Source organism: Phaseolus vulgaris, chromosome 1 (assembly GCF_051622355.1).
Source record: "Phaseolus vulgaris cultivar YP4 chromosome 1, ASM5162235v1, whole genome shotgun sequence".
Classification (NCBI taxonomy): Eukaryota; Viridiplantae; Streptophyta; class Magnoliopsida; order Fabales; family Fabaceae; genus Phaseolus; species Phaseolus vulgaris.
The window spans coordinates 12,731,242-12,753,311 of NC_143498.1; the positions used below are offsets into that span (position 1 = coordinate 12,731,242).

At 29.4% G+C, this 22,070-nt stretch overlaps 1 protein-coding gene across 1 annotated transcript; it reads right to left on the bottom strand.

The window, feature by feature from the left end:
- Positions 1 to 2,794: 2,794 nt before the first annotated feature.
- On the bottom strand, positions 2,795 to 7,098 carry LOC137813572 (uncharacterized). The gene is made up of 2 exons (XM_068615905.1): positions 6,762 to 7,098; positions 2,795 to 3,595 (listed from the first exon to the last, which is right to left on the bottom strand). The coding sequence occupies exons 1-2, from the start codon at positions 6,927 to 6,929 to the stop codon at positions 3,059 to 3,061; spliced, it is 705 nt and encodes a 234-aa protein (XP_068472006.1). The 5' UTR covers positions 6,930 to 7,098; the 3' UTR covers positions 2,795 to 3,058.
- Between the last annotated feature and the right edge of the window lie 14,972 nt (positions 7,099 to 22,070).

The window sequence follows — 22,070 nt, forward strand, 5'->3', positions numbered from 1 at the left end:
GTTAAGATTTAACATATTGAAAACTTGAATTAATTTATTTTTTTATTTTAAGTGAAATCAGTAGATTGAAACGAAGCTTTAATCAATTAAAACAAACAATTTATAAAACTATGTTTTTTTCTGTGTTTTAAATAGAATTCAATTTTTTTAAATTTGATAAGAGAGAAATTACTATTTTCTGTGAGAACAAAACTTTTTGAATCATACATTTATTTCTTAGAGAAAATCTTGAATATTCTTGAAATATTTTTGTTGTGGTGAAGAGTTTTTTTTTTAGTTTCCCAAAACCTGTTTGTTTCTGCAACAAAACTCAAGTAGAATTATTTCGTATTTAATTTATAAAACTATGTTTTCTACATTTTAAATAGAATTCAGAGTTTTTAAATTTGATAAAAGAGAAATTACTATTTTAAGTGAGAAAACAATCTTGTGAATCGTGCATTTGATTCTTGAAGAAAATCTTGAATGTTATTGGAATATTTATATTTTTGTTGTGGTGAAGAGTTTTTTTTTAGTTTCCCATAATTTTGTTTGTTTCTGTAGTGAAACTCTAGTGTAATTATTTCATATTTGAATCTACAAAACTATGTTTTTTTTATGTGTTTTAAATAAAATTCAGAATTTTTAAATTTGATAAGAGAGAAATTACTATTTTCTGTGAAAAAAAAAACCTTTTGAATTGTACATTTGTTCTTGGAGAAAATCTTGAATGTTCAGTTTGTTTGTTTGACAAATCAAATTGTACTCTTTATTATTGAAAATCAAATGATAAAATTTAAAAAAATTAAGTATTAATTAAAATCACAATACAACCCTTCCTTATTCTGATTTTACTATTTGTTACATATATTATAATTAAACTTTATATAATTATATTAGTATAGAATAAACTATAATTATTTTATTATAAATTTAAAGTATGTGATAAGATGATTTCAAAACATCTAAATTCTAATTATATATACAAAACTATACTTTTTTTGCAGGATATTTTCTCTCTCTCTCTGATGACTTCTAGGAGAGAAACATAAAAAATTGAATTCTTTATAATTTAAAATTAATTTATATATAAATAAATTTTTAGAAAAAATTTCAGATAATTTTTTTAATTTTTATTTTTATTAATATATAAGTTATTTTTAGTTTTGGTTTCAGATTTTTTTTTATAGAGAAGTTAATACAAAACACTTTAAATAAAAACAAGATATTTCTAGAATGATAAATGGTGTGCTACTACTTCTTTAGCGAATATTGTAGGATTATCTGATGGTGCTAGCATTCTGAATATAGTCTATCAGTTTTGGACAGGTGGTGATTGGAATATTCCATTGTTTTACGGTAGATGCCTCATCTTTTTCGTCATATCATGGTTAGGGCGGAACAGGATATTCCTAATTGGATTCTAGATGAGTCTGGTCGTTTCACTCTTAAATTGGCTATGAATTTTTTCTTGGATCCAGGAGTTTCCTGTGGTTGGGGTAAATTTATTTGGTCTTCATATCTTCCGCCTTCCAAAATTCTTGTCCTTTGGAAAGTTTTTCATGGGCGGCTTCCTACATATCAGCATATTCAAAATAAAGGTCGGCATATTTGTTCTATGTGTACGCTTTGTGAAAAGCACGAGGAATATATTCAGCATTTAATTTTTTGAATGTTCTAATGCTTAGCATATTTGGAGTTAGGTTCGACAAATTTTTCCTACTTCTCATTTCTCTAATAAGGAATATCTTCTCTCTTTTATTAAGAGTGATGACAGTCTTTTGGTTAAATTGATTAAGCTTGTTGTGGTAACTTTTTCTATTTGGATGATATAGCGTATGAGGAATTATGCTTGTTTCAGGATAAGATTGAGGTTTCTAGGGCTATTTCGATTCTTAAATATTTAACTCGTCTAATGGAAAATTCGTCTAAAGTTTCAATGAAGAATGATATGTTGGATTTCAATGTGATCAAGTTTTTTTATATTAATACTCGTACAGTTAAAGTTTTCCTTCACCAAGTTGGGTTAAAATTAACACTGATGGGGGCTGCTAAGGGATATCCTGGTCTTGCTACTTGTGAAAGTATTTTCCGTGGGAGTATGGGGGAATTTATTGGAGTTTTCTCTGCGTTTCTTGAAATTCAGACTACTCTAGTTACTGAGTTTTATGGGGTCATACATTCTATGGAGGAAGCTCAAAAGATGGAGCTTACTAATGTCTGGCTGGAATGTGATTTTGCTTTGGTTTGTACTACGTTTACTGCTAGGACTAATGTTCCTTGGATGCTAATGGAATACTTGTCTTAATTACTGTGGGAAAATCAGGTTTAAGGTTACTCATATTTTTCATGGAGGAAACGTGTGTGCTGATAAGTTGGCTAATTTAGAATTTATTCATAGAGAATCTTTTCATTGGTATAATAGGCTACCATCTAGTTTGTTCTTAGAATTCTTTATGAATAGATATAGTCTACCTATGTATCGTTTTTGTTAACATGAGTTTTGGTCTAGTCCCCCCATATTTTTTTATTTTCTTTCTTTTTTATTTTTTTTAATAATATTTTTTTCATGTGATGATGGTAAATGATTGTTGAGGATAACTAAGATGTCAAGTTGTATAGTAATGTCTAACATGAAAACTTTTATTTAAAAAAATAGAAAATTAAACTGCAACCATTTATGTGATAAATAATATATATTTTTTATTATTTCACTCTTTACTATTAACATGTAAAAAATAATATATAGAATAAAGATAAACCTTTTATTGTTGGAGATCTACTTAGCATCATTGTAATTAATTAGTTAACGAGGGAGAGAAAAGCATTGCAACCTTTTATTCATCCAACCAAAGTGCATGCCAAGAAAATCAAAACTATGCACCAGGTATGCTTTTTGTTCACAACCTAACTTGTAGAAACTAAGGGATCATCACCATCCAGTGGGGAAAGCATAGATGCACATTTTTTATTATCAAAATGAGAAAAAAAAAGACCTAATTCAATTCTCACTCACTCACCCCCACATAATACAATTAACTAATTCTCCATTATTGGTAGATGACATTACACAGTAATTTCATACAAAATCCCTGTTTTGGTTGGGCTCCCCCTTTCCCTTTCCCTTGCCAGTAGTGAAGACAAAGTCAAGATTGTAGAGCACTGGTACCATGGTGAGGGAGCAGAGGAAGACCAAGACAGGGCCAAAGATCCAGAGCAGCAGAGGGAGTCCTGCATAGAAGAGCCTGTTCCCCACAGTGTTGAGAATGAAGCCTTTCTCAAGGATCTCATTGATGTACTCTGGGGTCACCAGGGACATGGGGTCCTGAGGGGTGTTGATTAGGATGTTCACTTGGTTTATGAATCTTATGGAGAGAGAGTGGCAGAAGAATGAGAAGAGGAAAATTGTGAGGAGAGTGACATATTTGAGGGCCACCATGAACTCCCCATGTGCCCCATACACTGCATCACTCAGTGGCTTCTTCACACTGTAGGTGCTGCTAATCACTGCTGCCAGGCCTGAGCAGAGGAGAATGGAAGTTGTGGCCATTAGAGTAGCACCCATGATTGTGTTCCTCAGTGATTGTACAGCCAGGATGTTTTTCTTCTCATTGTCCTGTCATAATCAACATATACATTTCAATTACTCACTCACTTATATAATTAAATCTTAATAATGTGTATTAAAAAGTGAATTTTAAGTGTAATTCAATCTTATGAGTGATTTGATAACGACTCGATAGTGAATGACACGATAGGTCCAATCGATAAGAAATTGACTTTAAATATAAATCAACCCACATAAAAAATGAGGTTTGCACCACTTATTTACAATGAAATATTTTCTTATCTGTGAAATCTTCAAAAACAATCTCAAATCCTAAAACAAATGGGAAGGAACCTCATACTTTAATTAAATATTAATTAAGACTATGATACTTAAAAAATATTATTAAATAAAATAAAAATAGTTATAATTTACTTAAATTTTAAATTTTTTTCTCATAGATAAATATGGAGGGACTATTTTATAATACCTGCGAAAATAATTTTTTATTTTAATTTAAAATTAATATCAATTATAATTTGTATTTTAAAAACTATTTTCATATCAACATAATTTTTATATGAAATTATATTTTAAAAAATATTTTATTATATCAAGAATAGTTATTATAAACTTTCTATAAGCTCTCTATTTTCTTTCCCGAACCGTAATTTCCCGAATCTTTTATTTTTTCAACCCTTTTTATGACATATCCGTTTTACTGTTTAGGATTGATGGAAAGAGACGGTGAATGTGTTTGATGGGGAACCTCATAGGATATAACAGATTTGTTTTTGGGTAAATAACATACTTTGAGATTTGTTTTAATATTCTTAAAAGTTAAAGGATATATTTCCGTAGCATGACAAGACTTGCTATTTGCATAGAGTGAAGAACTGGAAAAAGTAAAAGGGTTTTTTTATCACACATAATAAAAACATATACATTATAATAATATTTAAAATTAAAAATATTGAAATATTATTTAATTAATTCATAAAGTATATATTTTCTATTTTTTATTGTGTTAATATAGCACAATTCCAAAAATAGTTATTTATTATTTTTCTCATTATTTAAGAGATTAATTAGATCGATAATTGAATTTATGTTGGTTTAATTATGATTTTAAAGACACTTTCTTTTTCGTATCTTGGGACATTGCATCGTGGGACAACGTTTTTGACGAATAAGAAAGATTAGGAAACACCACACGTTGTTCACGACTCAGCATGCACTAAATCCGAATAATGTTGATTTGTTTTTCAGGTTCTTATACTTGAAAACAATAGAGATAGTTATAAAAAAAATATCATCTCGCACTAAAGAATAAAGTTATTATATAAAAAATATCATACTAAAAAATTATATCCCTCTATTATGTAACTTAAATTAAGAAAATCCATACCAATGGTTGCAACAGAGTTTAGATTTGTACATAACTAGCCATTATAGAAAATACTCGTAGACTGTGAAGGAAAATAATTTATAAGTTTAAATCCATTTTTTTCTTAATATGATTTTAGTTCTATAAGTATGACAGACATTTTGGCAACTGAAGTTTTTAAAATTAAATAGTTTGGATTTAATATGATATATTAGATCATTATAAAAAAATGTTAACTTATTTTTGTGATAACTATGTTAAATGTTATAATTAAACATTATTATTAATATTTTCCAAACTAACATATAATCATTGACATTCATGTTAATATTTTCTGTTAAAAGTGAAAAATATATTAACAGTATTCCAGAAATATTTAATTTTATAAGAATTGAGGATCACAATACAACTAAATTTTTTATAAATATTAAAATTAAATATGGAGTAAGAATATATTTAAATCTAATTTCCAAAACATTGTTATGCATACATTTCTTTGAATATATATTATGATAAATTCGTGGATTTGTCATGCACATTATCATCTATATGGATACTCATTTAACTACCATAAGAACATTCTGTGTTGTTTTGTTTGTGCATAGTTTGTTAAAGTGGCATTTAGGTACCAAGAACAAGAATAAATCAATAAAAGCTAAATGCCAAGGAATATGGAATTAATATGTTCTTCTTATTCTCCAAGGAAATGATATATGCATAAAGATTCCCATACAAGATTGTAGATAGTGTTCATAGCCAAAATTTTGTACAGAAAAATATGATTCCTGAGATGCTAAAAAACGAAGGCATAGTATATAATAGGACTTTTGGCAAATTTTGTTATTTCAGTCTTATCGATCGTAATATAACTCATTAATTTTTATTCTATTTTTATAAATTTTAAAAGTATAAAATTGTTAGTAAGTTTTTTAAAGATGCTTTCATGTTAATAGGGCTTTACTTTATGTTATTATTATTTGCTTAGTACCATCAATTTAAAAAAAAAAATCAAAAACCACTACAATCAAACTAATGTTTACAATTTTTATGAAAATTAGTGTCTATATTTTCATAAATTGTATATACTAACATGCATGACCCATAATTAAATTCAAAGTATTTTAATATATATATATATCAGCAGATTAATTTGGGATCTAAGACATTTCACGTATTATAAAAAAACATCTTATATTTTTATTAGGATATTTTACAAATTAACAATTTAGAGTTAACGTAGAACATAGATCAAGACCAATAAAACTGTTTGATAATTATTAAAATTTGAACTGGAAAACAAAGGGTTTAAATTTAACATTTTTTTCTGTACAAAAAACTTTTCCACTATCATGCAATTTAGTAAAGTAATAGTAATTATTAACAATTTTTTTTTTTTTAAAAAAATGTATTGTTTAGCCTCTCATAGCTGTCTTAATTAGTCATATATTTTCAATACACCACCAAAATTCGACAGCACTTATGGTGCTTTATAACAGCAATGTAAATGGCTGGTATAACATTTTCCATAACTAAATTATGATTAATCAAAGTAGAATTTTTGAAAATATTACTAGTCATGATTAAGAAGTATTAACCTTACCAAACTTTCTAATTCAATCTTGGTAAAACTCAGATTGTTATTTTTTTCTATTATGAATCAACCTTTTAAAACCTGCAATTTTTCATTTGCCACAAAAGTTGCAATCGGAAATACAAGTTTTATGAGCCATTAGCCGTGTGAAGCAAAATTAGTTGAAGATGATGACAAGTAATGGTGAAAAGGATGATATATAGTATAGAAAATGAAAGGTAAATGAAGAGAAAAATGAAAAGAAAAAAGATAAGTACCTTGATCATGGTATTAACCCAGTTTCTACGACCACTAGCATTGATGCCAATGATGGTTGTGTGTGGGTGAGTTCGAACCTTGTGCCATAGCCAGAAATGGTACCCAATGCTTGTAAGAAACCCCAAAGGAACCAAAATCACATCCAAGTAGCACTTCCTCCATTCCATGATGATCTTGATCTCAACAGAGAGAGATAACTTGGTGGAATGGAATATCGGTAATTGCTTATGAGAGAGCAATTTTTGAGAGAACAATTTGCGTTTAAAATTGGTGTCACTCTTCTCTCATCTATGCCAAGCTTCAACCCCATATATAGGCACATCACAAGAGATGTACGTGGACTTATTTCAAGGTTTTGTTCTAAGAATAATCAAACACCCCTACTTTATCACTATATTACAAACATTGGACTATTTTTTATTTCTGCTAGTGGATCACTTTTTCCACCTTTCTTCACTGTTTTTTTTTTCCAATTAGTTTAACTTTAATCCCGGTTTTCTTCCACATTCTAACGGATAATAGTGCTTGGAATTATTAACACCCATTATTTTTATATCATATATAAAGTTAACCCTGCATACTTACCAAAAATTTGTATATATACCCCCACACATTGTATAAATTTCTATTTTCCCTCTTGTTTTCTTTATACAATTTTCATAATCATGCAATGGAGATGTAAATTTAAGCTTATATGTGTTTTTTGTTAATGTAAATTTGTCTGCTTTGATTACTTATATTTTTTTTCTAATTATAAGATTTTATTTTTAAAATTAAGTAAAATTAGTCTCTTTATTAATCTTTCTAGGTATAAATTCTTAATTCTATTTAATATTCTAGAGTTTGTTATATGCACAATCATTAAGATTAGAAAATAGATTTTTAGTGGAAATTTTATAAAATTTGAAGGATTTTATCTTATGTAAAATTAGGATTTGAAGAGAGAAAAATTGACAAAAAATTCTTATTTGGGTGAAATTTTATATTTTTCCTTATACGATCGATTTTGGCAAAAAGTCTAAGAAAATTCATTCTTTCAATTTTGAATAGAAAATTAGGATACGTCAGTTTTTTTTATGGATATTGACTTCAAGACTTAATTTTTAATTAGAAATAAATTAGTGAAAAAGTCATTGTTTAATTTTAGAAACAAAACTCGTGAATAGACTATATCTAAAAAAAAGTAAGAGTATACTTGAACATAAAACTTATTAAAATAAAAACAAATTTAAATCCTTAACTCTTCTAAACATATCATTGATATATTCGAATTAAAGATATTTTTTTAATTATCATGTATATTAGAACTAAAACTAAACTCAATTACCTAATTTACAGCATAAAAAAATATGATTAAATACCCATAAATATAAGTACGTATTCTGTTTGTTTTTTTGTTTTTACTTAATTATTTTATTTTTGGTTTAAATTCTCAATATAATTGTTTATGCTATTGAGAGTTTTTTTGTCCTTTTATTTTTCTTGTGGTCTAGTCCTCCAATTTTTTTTGATTTTATGTTATTTTGATGTGATGACACATGTTATCCAGCATGAGTTTTAATAAAAAAAATCATGTAAATATAAGTATTTACTAAAAGAAATACTTAACATCTCAATAATGAAATCAATGTAATGGTCTTTATACCTCACATGACAATGACAATGACAGGTGAAGACAATATTATCATCAACACCAAGGTTGCTCCCAAAGAGGCTAGGGACTATTACACTCAATATTTGATAGTAAACCCCTACACTTTGAACAATAGAACGAGAACCGTTGATTCAACCAAACTCAAGCCAAGACAATGGAGCTTGCTAGTAATAAGGGTCAAAGGAAAATAAACTTTTGTAACAATTCAATAACATTGAGCTAATGTCCAGGACCCAAGATTTAACCATGGAAGAGGAAGTCAACTTTCACCCCTTATTGATTTTGAAGAAATTGACCAACTTTTAATAAGCTCATGGTAAATTTTCAATTGAGTCAATGACCCATAGTACCACATTCAGGTGAACACAAGTTTGCTTACTTTGTGATCAACATAATTTTGTTCATACTTTAAAGCTTTAAGTATAGATTCTTGAATTGTAATCATAAATAAATTCATTGATTTAGTTGAGATTCATTAGATTTATTTTGGGCTTAATTATTATTTATGATAATATTGTCTTTTAGTCACAGTAGACAGTATAATATTTTTATGACTAGACAATCTGAATGAAGTGTCTTGCAGTGTGAATGTGTCGAATCACATGAAAGTCCAAGTTGCTTCTCTAAACGAGAAGCAAAATCTTAGTAGGAGAATTAGATAATAAAATCTACAATATCTTATAAACAGAATTGGAAGCAAAATTTTGGAAAACTACGAAGAAATAGAGTTCACGTTAAAGTAGGAAACAAAATTCAATAATTCTAGAAAATTGGAAACTGAGAAACTTTGAACAATATCTAAACGGAAATATTATTCTGATATCCTTGGAGAAAAGAAACCTAACAAAAGATGCAAGTTTCAAGGAGAAATGGTCAAGCTTCGAACTTTCACAATGGTGTTTGAAAAATAGAGCACTAGTGTTTTCTTATTTTCTTCTCTATAATCTTTTTGTTTTGCTACCACATGGAATGCTAAACTTCTTTTGGTTGATTCTCTTGTGATTGCACAATGAATTCTAAAGTTTTTGTTCAATAATTTTTGTTTTCTATAGCAATTTGTGTTAAAAGGTCTAATTATTTTTTTTTTAATTCTAGTTTTTGTTAAGGAATTATTTTTGAACGCTTGTTGAGAATTCAATTATCTTCTTTAATTAGAATTATTGGTAAGTTTGCTTAGTTCTAATGAATATCTTATTTGTTTAGTTCAAGAGGTAGAAGATAAGCATATCACGAGTAGATACTTGAAGACGAATGAGATATTAAATACATTACTAGATGTTTGTTCTATTGATAAGATTTTATTAAATTTGATTAACGTTTGTTAAATTAAGTTTGACATCTATGTGAGAATTGAAAGAGTGAAAATTTACCGATTTTCTGACTTTCTTGTTGAGCTACTAAGCTCAATGAAAGACATGACTGTGGGTATTAAGTGTTGATGGCTCTTGAAATAAAAGGTAAAGTGGAACTGGTATAATTATGAAAGGACATAATTCAATGGTTTGACATTTGCCAACTAAATTGAGTATGAGACTAAGACTTGCGAAAGAAATGAGAGTTAGCAACTAGAGTGTCATGCAACTTGTAGCTAATCATTCAACCCGATGAACCACGAATACCAAGCCAAACCAAAGAACCCTTGTTACAGAAATCAAAATTGCTATTTGTCTACTTGCTCGATTAAGTATTAATCAGCTTTCAATTTGGAGGGTTTGTATACCTATTATTTACTATTGAGATACTTAGATAACAAGTACATTTTGATTATCACATATATTGGAACCTAATTCAATATAAAAACTAAGAAATCAATCACCTTAGTTCAATAGAGGGCAAGAGCGCAATTAAGAAGTCAAATATATTTTCTACTACCAGCTTTGTTTATGAATCCTAAACACCTATAAATACAAGCATTTATAAAAGAAAAGTACTCAATCAATTTTTTTTTGCATTTCTCATTGTTATTTTAAACTATTACTACTTTAAGAGTTAGAAAATTTTCTGCAAATTAACCTTCATTTAATACTTTGATGTACATTACAATCAATACTCATTCTCAAAGAGTTCACAAACTCAACAATGAAACTTTATTCCTTCAATAATTCGTACAATTACTTTGAACTTTTATCTAAGAACATGATGAAATCTATTCCACTTATTGTTCTTTTCCATTACACTTTTAAATATAGGATATGAGTAAGAATTTGACAAGATATTTTTTTTTTTTTTATAAAAATGTTTTCATGTTAAACATTACTATGTATTGACCAAACACATTGTAGGTCTTTTATCCTCTGTATTTTTATATTAATTTTAACGAACTTTTTAGTTTTCATTATTTTATCTGAAAAGAAAATTACCCATAAAATTTGAAAGTATTTTTTTTATCACGTAATTATAATCATGATTTTTTAAATATAAATTAAAATATTTTATACACATTTTATCATAATTTTACAATGAAAATTTACAAATATTTGTGTTATATAATTATAACATTAATAAAAATTGTTTTCATAAATATTTTTTATGTATATAACTTTTTATAACTTTTATAAAAATATTAGTAATTTTTAAATCAATTTTATTATAATAATTATTTTTATTATATTTTATATGTATTGGATTGTACATGATTTCACAAGTTAAAATTAATGACTTACCTTATATATATTCATAAATTAAAAAAACAAAACGCAGATAAATCATAATTTAAGATCAGGTGTATGAAGTTCGGACACTTCTCTTAAATGGGCGTATCCGTGTCGGACACACATATCGGTGTCGACCCTCGTATGACACTTATCGGTGGAGTGTTCAATTCCAAAAATATTTGTTGGATTTTTTAAAATTTTAGCACGGTTCTAACACAATTTTAAAAGATATAAATACAATAATTTTCTAAAAATTCATATTTATTGTATAAATTTTTATTATGATTTTAAAAATAAGAAACAAATTCTTTTGAACCAGTCATAACATTTTTCTGATCCCAAAAAAATCTGAAACATACTTTTGCACATAAATATTTATTTTCAATTTATATAATTCATAATTATATAATATATAAATTCGTGTCCCCGTGTCCTACATTTTAGAGATTATACGTATCTCCGTATCCATATTCGTATCGTATCAATGTCCGTATATGTGAGATTGAAATGATTTTAGATGAAAGGACCAAGAAGGGGAATAACTAATTCTTATAAACTTGTTTATTTTGAAACGAAACTACGGTGAGTTGTGAGAAAGAGGGATAAGATATGAAGGCGACACGTCGCGATTTTTTAGAAGAAACGCAATTGCGCTAACTGTCTCACATTGCCGTTTCATGCAGCTAAGCAGTGCCGTTTCGCTCACACCTTTGTCGTTAACGACAAGTTCTTGGCAACACAGCTCACTCCCAGTTTCAACCAATTAACGTTTGCTTGGTTTGGCGTTCGTTTACTAGATGCTACAAGCCTAATAGAAGTATTCATAAACATTGTTTCAATTTCTTCCTAGATTAATAAATAGCAAATATACTTTTAAAGTATTTAATTTTTTATTTTTAAATTTATCTAATCACTTCCTTCTTATTTGACATTGAAAATAAAAAAAAAAAGTTAGTGTTTTTTTAGTATTGAATTTTTGCTAATATATATTTTCTTTGCTAAATTTTTGTAAGAAAATTATTCATGATTATATATTTAACACTCTTTGAATACTGAGGATGAACATAATTATAAGTTTTTACATTTGGGAAGAAGATATATATATACTCGACTAGTCTTGATGTCATTCTTAATATAATCAAATTTTAAAATAGGTTGTTTAAAAATGGATTAAGAATATTGATATATATCTTTAGGAACAAGTTGATAAAAGAAATTTTTAAAAAAAGATGAATTATTTATTTATAAACTAATTTAAATAGAAAAATGTAGTTAAAGATGTTAAGTATTTTAATAATTTCATATAAATATTAATTTTTATTAATATTAGAAAAAATAAATTATAAAATAAGCTAAGAATAATAATAAATTTTTTTTTTCTTAAAACAATAAAATCTTTAAAAGATATAGTAAAAACTTTAAGTTTAAAACTTTTAGATTATATTTTTTATATAAAAAAAATCAAAAGGGTTACTTGACCTATTTTACCCACTAACGAGTTTCATAAGGAGTTAGTAATGGGTTAAAAAATTAGGTCAATCAATTACTGTTTAGATAGAGTTGATAGCAACGGATTAATAGATTGAAATTCTTAATTTAGTTTGTCTATTCAATATACTTTATATCATAATATTTATAATTCTATATTAGGCCAATTTTGTTGGTCTGTTTTGTGTAGGACACATAAAGAGTATATATAAGATACCTTTTGGTTGTAGAAGATATTTGTTGGGAGTTTAGATAAACTTATTATATATTTTTTATAAGAATTGGAATATTTCTCAAATATTTAATGTTTATTTATTTTATTATTATTTTTTGATAAAAAATAATACTTTTCAATTTAATAAGCATTTTAAATCACGGGTGAACTAAAAATTGAAATGGTGTGGGATTTGAAGTCCATGTAGGTGGGCATATGCAATTGAACTATTACATCCTATCGTAACTCCAAAACAACACCAGCAAATTAAAAAGTTAAAAAAAAAGTGAATTATATTTATGGCTATGTTCGTATTGGGTACTAAGATATTTGTAATTTCACGATATTTTTATATAAATATATTTTTTTGATGAGTTATCAAACTGTCGTTGTAATTTTTAAAAAGGAACAAATAAGAAAACTATATCACAAAATATTACTGGTAGTCATTTAACAAAAAAGTAGTCTTAAGAATTAACTTTAAATGAAGTAATAATTCAACTTTAGAGTGAGATTTAACCGAACACAATTTTTTAAAAAAGAAAAATAATAGATATCAATTTTAGATACCAACTTTAGAATCTAACTAGTTGGTAGCTAAAATTTTGGTAGTTAATTATGTAACAATTTGAAAATTATTAATTAATAATATAAATTACTTTCGATATTAATAATTTTTTTAGTCTCTGAAATAATATATAATTTAGTTAATATAGTGACTAATTATTTTTAGTTTGTATGAAAAAAATAAGAGAAAAGTAGACACAAATTTAATACTAGTTCACCCTACCACTTATGCTACATCCAATCCCTTTAAGAAAACTACTTAAGAGTTTTCACTAACTAAACAACTTGGTTACAACGAGTTTTCACATCTCTCTGGGAACAAGTATTCTAATCTCTCTAGGTACACTATCTAACATCTTCTGGTACAACAAGTATTCTAACCTCTCCAAGTACACAAGGTATTCTAACCTCTCCAAGTACGCCAAGTATTCTATCCTCTCCAAGTATACCATGTATTTTAACCTCTCCAAGTATACCAAGTATTCTAACCTCTACAGGTACACCAAGTATTCTAACATTTCTAGGCACACCAAGTATCTAACCTCTTCAGATACCAGTCTTAATCTCCCATGTGACTAAGACCTCTCAAAATATGAGAAAATTACTCTCATAGAGAATAATTAAATCTCACTGGGTATACTTCATAAAGTGAAGGTTTTACAATGGTTAGCTCACAACCTGATGGACTAGATGCTCTATATATACATATGTGTATCTTGTGTTTTGTACAAAAAAGTTGTCTTGAATTGTTTCTTGTTTTTCGTATTTTTTGTGTATTATTCTTTGACTCATAACTTCTAGTATAGCTTTAGAAAAGATGATCGAGAAGGTACAACTGGCTCTAGAAGAGGAGGGGTTAAATGGAGCTTGAATTCAATTCGTCGAATAACAAAAAAATAATATGCAATGTCTAAAAGAGTATATAATAGAAAGAAGTAGACACAAATTTATACGGGTTCACTCAACAACTAGAGCTACGTCCAGTCCCCTTAAGTAACTTATTTAAGAGCCTTCACTATCGTGAGTATCTGACACCTCTCCAGGTACATAAGTATTCTTACACCTCTTCAAGTCATCAAGTATTCTCCATCTCTCCAGGCACACAAGTATTCTTACATCTCTTTAGGTCACCAAATATTCTATACCCACCTTTATAGGTAAACCAATCCCAATCTCCCATTGAGATCAAAATCTCTCAATAATACGATAAAACATTCTCTTTAGAGAGAACAATGAAAGCTCACAGGGTATGCTTCACAAAGTGAAGTATTTACCATGGTTAAGCCCACTACCCAATCTCACAAATCACACTTCAATAACAGATACAAAATTGTTTAAGCATTATTCTAACTCACAACTGTATATTGGTTGTAATGGCATTTTTGTACACTTGAATGCTCGTATATTCTTATCTATTTGTTCTTCATCTTCAAGGTCTTTATATAGTCTTTAAAAATGTGACTGTTGAAGCTTCATGTATTTTCTTTCTTCACATAATCGTTAGTCGCTTGAAATAGAAACTTTTGCTCTGATTGATTCTTTCGCGTATTGAACATGTGAAACAATTCAAATTATTTCCTTCTATTCCTCTAGTATGTAGGCTGAAGAATTAAGTCTTCTTAATTCAAATATCTGTGAAAGTCTACAACGCTAATCTTTCCATCATGCAGTAAATGCCCTAAAAGAAAACTTTTTCTCTGATATAATCTTTGTGTCTTAACCGTTTGAAGTAATTCAAAATTGTTTCTTAATATTCTTAAAATATGATTGTTGTAGATTTAATCTTCTTAACTTGATCAACTGTAGAAATCTACCACATTATTTTTCTTGAATGCTATAAATGCTTGATATGGAAACATTAGCTTTGATGTAATATACACATGCACCTTTAAACGTATGTTTTCTCTTCAAATTGTTTCTTTATCTGAATCAATATGAATGTTGAGGCTTTGGAAATTATGGACTTGAATCTTTCTCTTTTCAACATTGTTCATCATATTCTTTGTATTAGACGCTCGAATACGAAAGTTCATATATGAGCCTTTAATGCATCGTATCACTTGTTTGCACTTCAAACTTTTTTCTCTTTGCAAATATTCTTTCTTAGCATTATAAAATAGCTTCTATATTCATTAGTGCAAATCTTGCTTCACAACTTCATCTCTTTTCTGTTAGACACTCAATAAGGAAACTTTGGCTTTTAGCTTTATACACGTCTTTATTTTCCTTTAACAAATTTTGAAAAGATTATAAGTATCAGTGAACAAAATAATCATTATAATAAAACATGGGTATCACTGAGACATATGTTTTTATACTTAGTGAATGAATTTTCAAACAATTTTTAAGTTAACACAAAATTTAAATGTTGAAGCACAATTAGATTTTAACCTGGATATATTTCTACAAAATATATTTCAAAAACCCATTTTATATGGTAAATACATGTGCTCTATTTTTTGGAAACTTTCTAGTTAAAATATTGTTTATTAAAAACTTTCTAATTCAGTCTTAAACTCAATCATTAAGGCATAACTGTATTCCAAATAATTTACAATCAATGTAGAAAGTATATTTCATTCACAAAACATATTAAAGTACATAATATTTCATATTTTCAATGTTCTATATTTATATTTCTAATTATGAAAACTTTCCAAACCCATCCAATCATTAATCTTATTTGAAAATTGTGTTTTTTTTTATTAATATCAATAAATAAGATTTGGAAACAATCACACAATGACAGAAAGGAATCTAAGAACGTAGAAGTTAAGTATAGAATACTCACTTGAGCGTCGGAGAACCTTTTGCAAGTACACTCCCGACCGAGAATCGAAGTCTGAATGTTAGAAGAAGGAGAGAAAGGAAAAGCGTGACCAAAGGAGAGAAATCAATTGTTTAGTCGGTATTAGTTACTGTTTAAGCCCCTTACAAGAACAATTGACGCCCACCGTGGGGCCAAGATAGTAGAGGAAGTCACATATAAGCAAATGGTATCATCAAGAAACATGGCAAGTGAGATGATGATTGAAGCCGATTAGACGACCTTGCTCCTATCCCTGCAAAGAGAGATGGCCGAGATAAGGCATGAAAAAGAGATACACGTATTTCATAGGAAGAAAAAGAAATAAAGCAATAGTTGGTCGCAGGTAACTCAACTAAGAAGCATTCAAGTGAGACTAAGGGTACCTAACAAAAGGAGAACCTGAAGGTTCCATCAACCATAACTCGCCCGTATGGGAACAATAGCCAAAACGATGAGTCACGACTCAATTAATTTGTCCTCACGTTCGACACCATGGGTAGACCTAGGAGAAACCCTTTCACTGATGAGATCATGGGGGCCCAACTACCCCCTGCTTGGAAGGGACTGAATGTGGACTGGTACGACAGGACCACAAATTTGGACAAACATATAGATGTCTACACTACTCGTATGAGCTTGTACACATCTGATAATTCGGTCTTATGTCTAGTATTCCCTACATCGCTGAAAGAAGGATCCCTCAACTTGTTCACAAAGCTTCCTCCATATTCCATCAATTGTTTTGAAACCTTAACGTCTAAGTTTGGGATACATTTCACAACCAGTCGACCCCATCACCTAACCTCCATTGCACTCATGAATGTATAACAAGAAAAGGAAGAACCTCTTAGAGTGTTCATGGAGAGGTTTAACAAAAATATTGATGAACATATAAAATATGAGTCTGGAGGTGGCAATGCAGCATATGGTAACAACACTGCAGTTGGGACTTTTTGTTGATAATTTATCTAAGAAGTTGGCATCCGATATGGATGAACTACGACAACGAGTGGCGAAGTTTATGCAACTTGAAGAACTTCGTGTATAGTGGAATCAAGTCCAGACCGAGACAAGGCAGAGAAGGAAAAAGAAAAAGGAAATGGAAAAGAGAAAGGTAGTCAACCTGCGTTCGACAAAAGTTGGGAGGTTGAAGTACCTCGTTTTCAATACTACACCCCATTGAATTCAGACACGGGACGGGTCTTGCAGGAACCTTGAAATTCTGATCTTCTGCCAATCCCAAGGAAGGTTTCAAGCCCTAAAGATACCAACATGACCAGAAAGTGTTGGTACCATCGCAATTATGGGCACACGAACAAGGAATGTCAAGCAGTAAAGGATAAGATTGAGGAACTTATCCAGGCTAAACACTTGCACAGATTTGTGTAAGGAGATGACTGCAGTTCGAACTATTCGCCCATCACGGAGAAGAGCCCTTGAAGAGAGATGAAGGGTGTAGGGATTAGTATCTCAAACAAAGCCATGAAGAGAGACAACCAAAGCAATGCCTCCGGATGAATGAACCCCGAGAATGGATGAGCTGGCATGTTGAGGTACCAAAGAAGTGATCAACACGATAGTAGGTGGCTTCGCGGGTGGAGGATGTTCAAGCTTAGCTCAGAAGAAACACCTTTGTGTCGTGCAATTTGTGAACTCGGCCTCCGCGATGACCTGCCTAAGGATGCCTCCCATCACCTTCACAGATAGGGATTTCAAAGCATTTGACCCAACTCAAGATGACTCTATGATAATCATTGTGGACATCGATAATTTCACAATATGAAAACACTGGTTGATCAGGGGAGTTCAATGGATATACTCTGTTGGAAAACATTTAAAAAGATGAGAATACTAGAGGCGGAGATTGAGTCGTACGATGAGCAAATCGTCATTTTTTTTGGAGAAAGGGTCGACACACGAGGTTAATTCAATCTCTACACCACGTTCAGGGAGGGAAAGCATTTGAGCCTAAATATCAAGATAAGATATCTGATAGTGCAAGCCAATACCTCCTCTAACATGTTGTTAGGAAGACTGATCTCTTTGCCTGGACCTTGTCAGACATGCCTGGGGTGAGCCCTTAAGTCATTAGACACAAGTTATCTGTGTATAAAAAAGCTCGACCAGTCACCCAAAAAAAGAGGAAAATGGGTGAAGAGAAATGAAGTGCGGCGAAAGACGAGACCAACAAGCTGCTGAAAGTAGGGTTCATCTGTGAAGCAAAGTATACCTCTTGGTTGGCCAAAATGGTGATGGTGAAGAAGGCGAACAGAAAGTGGAGAATATGCATGAACTAGACGGACCTAAACAAATCTTCCCCGAAGGACGCTTACCCTCTGCTTGGTAGATGGTGTGGGCATTCACCGTGTATTAAGTTTCTTAAATGCTTATTCCGGCTATAATCATATTTAGATGCATTGAAGGGACAAGGAAAAGACAACCTTTATGATTGACTATGCTAACTTTTACTACGAAGTCATGTGTTCGGTTTGAAAAAAGTTGGAACCACGTACTAGAGGTTAATAGACAAAATCTTTAAAGGGATGCCCGACCAAAATGTCGAGGTATATGTAGATGACATTTTGGTCAAATCCGACTCATAATAAAAAAATATAATTAATATAGTGTCGTTTTAGATTCTATGAAATTCACTTTGTTAGTGTTTCCAATTTGATGAATGTTATGTTTTAACAACTAATCACCAATATTATTGTAGTGACTAAATGATTAGAAATTTTATAAAAGAAATAGAGAAAGTAAACTACATTTATAAATCTTTCACATTGCGAAGTTATTTCTTAAAAAAAAATTCATTTGTATATTTTTTTTAAGAGTTTCTTTATATCGTAAACAATTTCTTTTATTATAACTAGAATGAGACTAATAGAATACTAGTTGAAAGTTGAAAGTTAGAAGCGAGCTAATGTTACACAAGATAAAGAGGATAATTATTAATGGTTTTTTTATAGTGATTGTGAGTTAGAAGTGACATAAATAATATTTATAATAAATTTTATTTATAGAACTTTACAATAATTATTTTAACGGAGAATTAAACGTAATTAAGATTCACTGAATTAAAATAAAATGAAATGTCTGTTTGTTTAAACATTTAAACTTAATACAAACTTCCAGTATTTTTCACAAGTTGTTTATGAAAACATTCTTAAAAGTTATTTTAAAGTAGTAGACGATATTCATAGATCATGTATCATTTATTCCTTTATGAAAATATTTCAAAGATTTTTAAACTTTATTTAACAATTTTTTTTTCAAGATTTTCATAATAATATGAAAATTATCTTATGTATTAGTTAATAATTTATTTCTCGCGTCTATCAATTAAACACAAATTGATTAAGTCACACATTAATAAAAAAAACTATTTCAATAAAATAATATGAAATGCCAAAAGAAAAATCATAAAAACTAAAATAAATGATAAATATGATATTTTAGCAACAAAAAAATTAACGTTAATATTTGTAAGAACCCAACACAAGTAATAAGAAAACAAAGTACTAGCACGGATTATTTATGTTCTCTGTCGAGGAAACAAATGAATTTTGTTTTTTGTTTTTTTGTTTTTTATACATATACATATATTTTTTTTGTCAACTATTTAATTATTTATAAGTAAAGAAAATGCAAACAATATCCATGTACTATTTGTAAATCAGCCCCAACTTTAAAAAAAAGCTGGTCAAAGCAAAGAACAAGTTAAAGGAAGAAAAGTGAGTGATAAGAACATGTGTTTTTGAAAAAAGATAAAATTGTTTCATGGATGAAGTGATGTAGTATTTCCAGATGTTTCATGTATAAGGAATGTTATTTGAATGTGTCATTTTCTGTGAAAGCAAGAATTGGACAAGAGGATAGTGGGGAGTGCATAATTGATGAGGACATTGGCTTTAGAATTATAGAAATCCCCAAAGCCATGTAGATATGCATATGAAAGCTTTTAGATAACAATTTTCTATGATGAATGTAGAAAAAACTAAAGAAAAAAAGTGATGGAGTGTATTATGCAATGAAAATGTGAGTGAGTTGTCCAAATCAAAGGTACAAATAATGGGGTGCCATAGGAAGTGGGTTGCCAACGAGCCTTTGCAATAAGTTTCCACATTGATATCCACCTACGTCCACTGTGTCCTAGTGCCACAACACAAGAGACCAAGCACACATTTTCTCCATTCCATCTTAATCATACTATCATTTCACCCATATCTTTTTTACCTTAAAAAATAACCTTAATTTCATGAAACTGACAACTGACTTGTTAATAAAAATAATAATAAATTAAGAATATTTAATATGATGTTTAATTTAGTCTCATAAAAAACTATTTTAGCAGATGACCAATGATGTTAACGAACTCTTATTTAAATAAAATTTAAAAGACTTTGATACTCTTTAAAAACTGAAATTTAAATTTGAGTCAAATTTACAAAATCAGTCTTATAACAATGAGATTTACACACATTTATTTATATATATATTATAAAATGTTCTTATATTTAGTTGATATGAAATTTTCAAAGATAAAATTGAAAAAATAAAATTATCATAGAATAGAAAAACCATTAAAATTAAAAGGAATTCTCTGGGTGAAAAAAAAAACTATCTTATTTACAGAGCATTTAATAATTGTTGCTTAATTGAAGCAAGCTGTTCGAACCTACCTAACATTAGCACCTAATATTGGATTGGGTTCATGAGATTAAAGAATAGGAATATACGTATCCTTATATGGCTTAGCCAATTAGTAAGTGCACATAAAGTTGGTTCAAGTTGCAATATGTTAAATTAACGAACGCTGAGGATTATGTATGGTTCAAGTGCACATAAACTTCTAACTAACTTTTATTAAATCTTTATTTTCTCTGTACAATTACATTTTGTTTGATTCTGAGTAGGCATATTTTAATTCATTAAGCTTACAATGACGTGACTCAAATAAGTTACGAACCTAAAAAAGTTAAGAAATGGTAAAAGGTATGGCGAATTTTGTGATTAGTGGTTGATTATTTATTACCATTTTTTTGTCTTACCTAAAGAGGACAAATCACATTATGCACTTGTCTTTGTCCTTCTACCTTTTCTCCACCCAGGTGGAAATCTAACGTGTTGCACTTCAGAATTGAAGTTCTGAGAGCTCCAAAGTCACGAGGGTTGAAGTTGTGGATTGTGATACTAAATGAAAAGGATTAATCGATCACGTCAAAAAATGTCAATAAAATAGTCTGCTATGTAGCCAATAATCGGTACAAACTTCACCATCCCATTTGCTCAAACAATCATTCTAGCTAATCCATTTAATAAAGGTAGGTCTATAAACAAATTATTTGAAGAAATCACAAAAATCATTTTATAACTATTTTCATATTTCTTACTGTACTGGTATGGGGCGAGATCGAGCTGTCCGAAACTTGATCTTTCTGACCGAGATGATCGAGACTCTACGGACAATCAGACCGACTGACACATTTAACCATTAACGCTCAAACCAATGTCAGTGAAGTTAAACTACCATTAAAAATTAGGTAATGCAACCATAAGTCATTCCAAGAACGCACATTCCACTAATCGGGCCCAATACGGTAAGCCCATTAAAATAATATAAATAACGCACATTCCAAAAAGAAAGGTATGTCATTATTACTGTACACACCCAAGAATTGAACACCCTCTTTACAGACTTGAGCGTTAGAGTGTCTTCTGCAGGTACCTCCCCCGTTTGACATTCACCCGAAACTGAGAGCCGAAGGAGTAGCGTGACAACCAGAAGGATCACAGCAAAGCCCTAGCAACCTGCCAGAAAGAAGGAGGAAAATGAAGTGTTCAATAGTTTGTTGGAGATCCCACATCGACTAGAGATTAGAGCCTTTCATTGTATATAAGTGGGTGCAAACCTCAACCCTA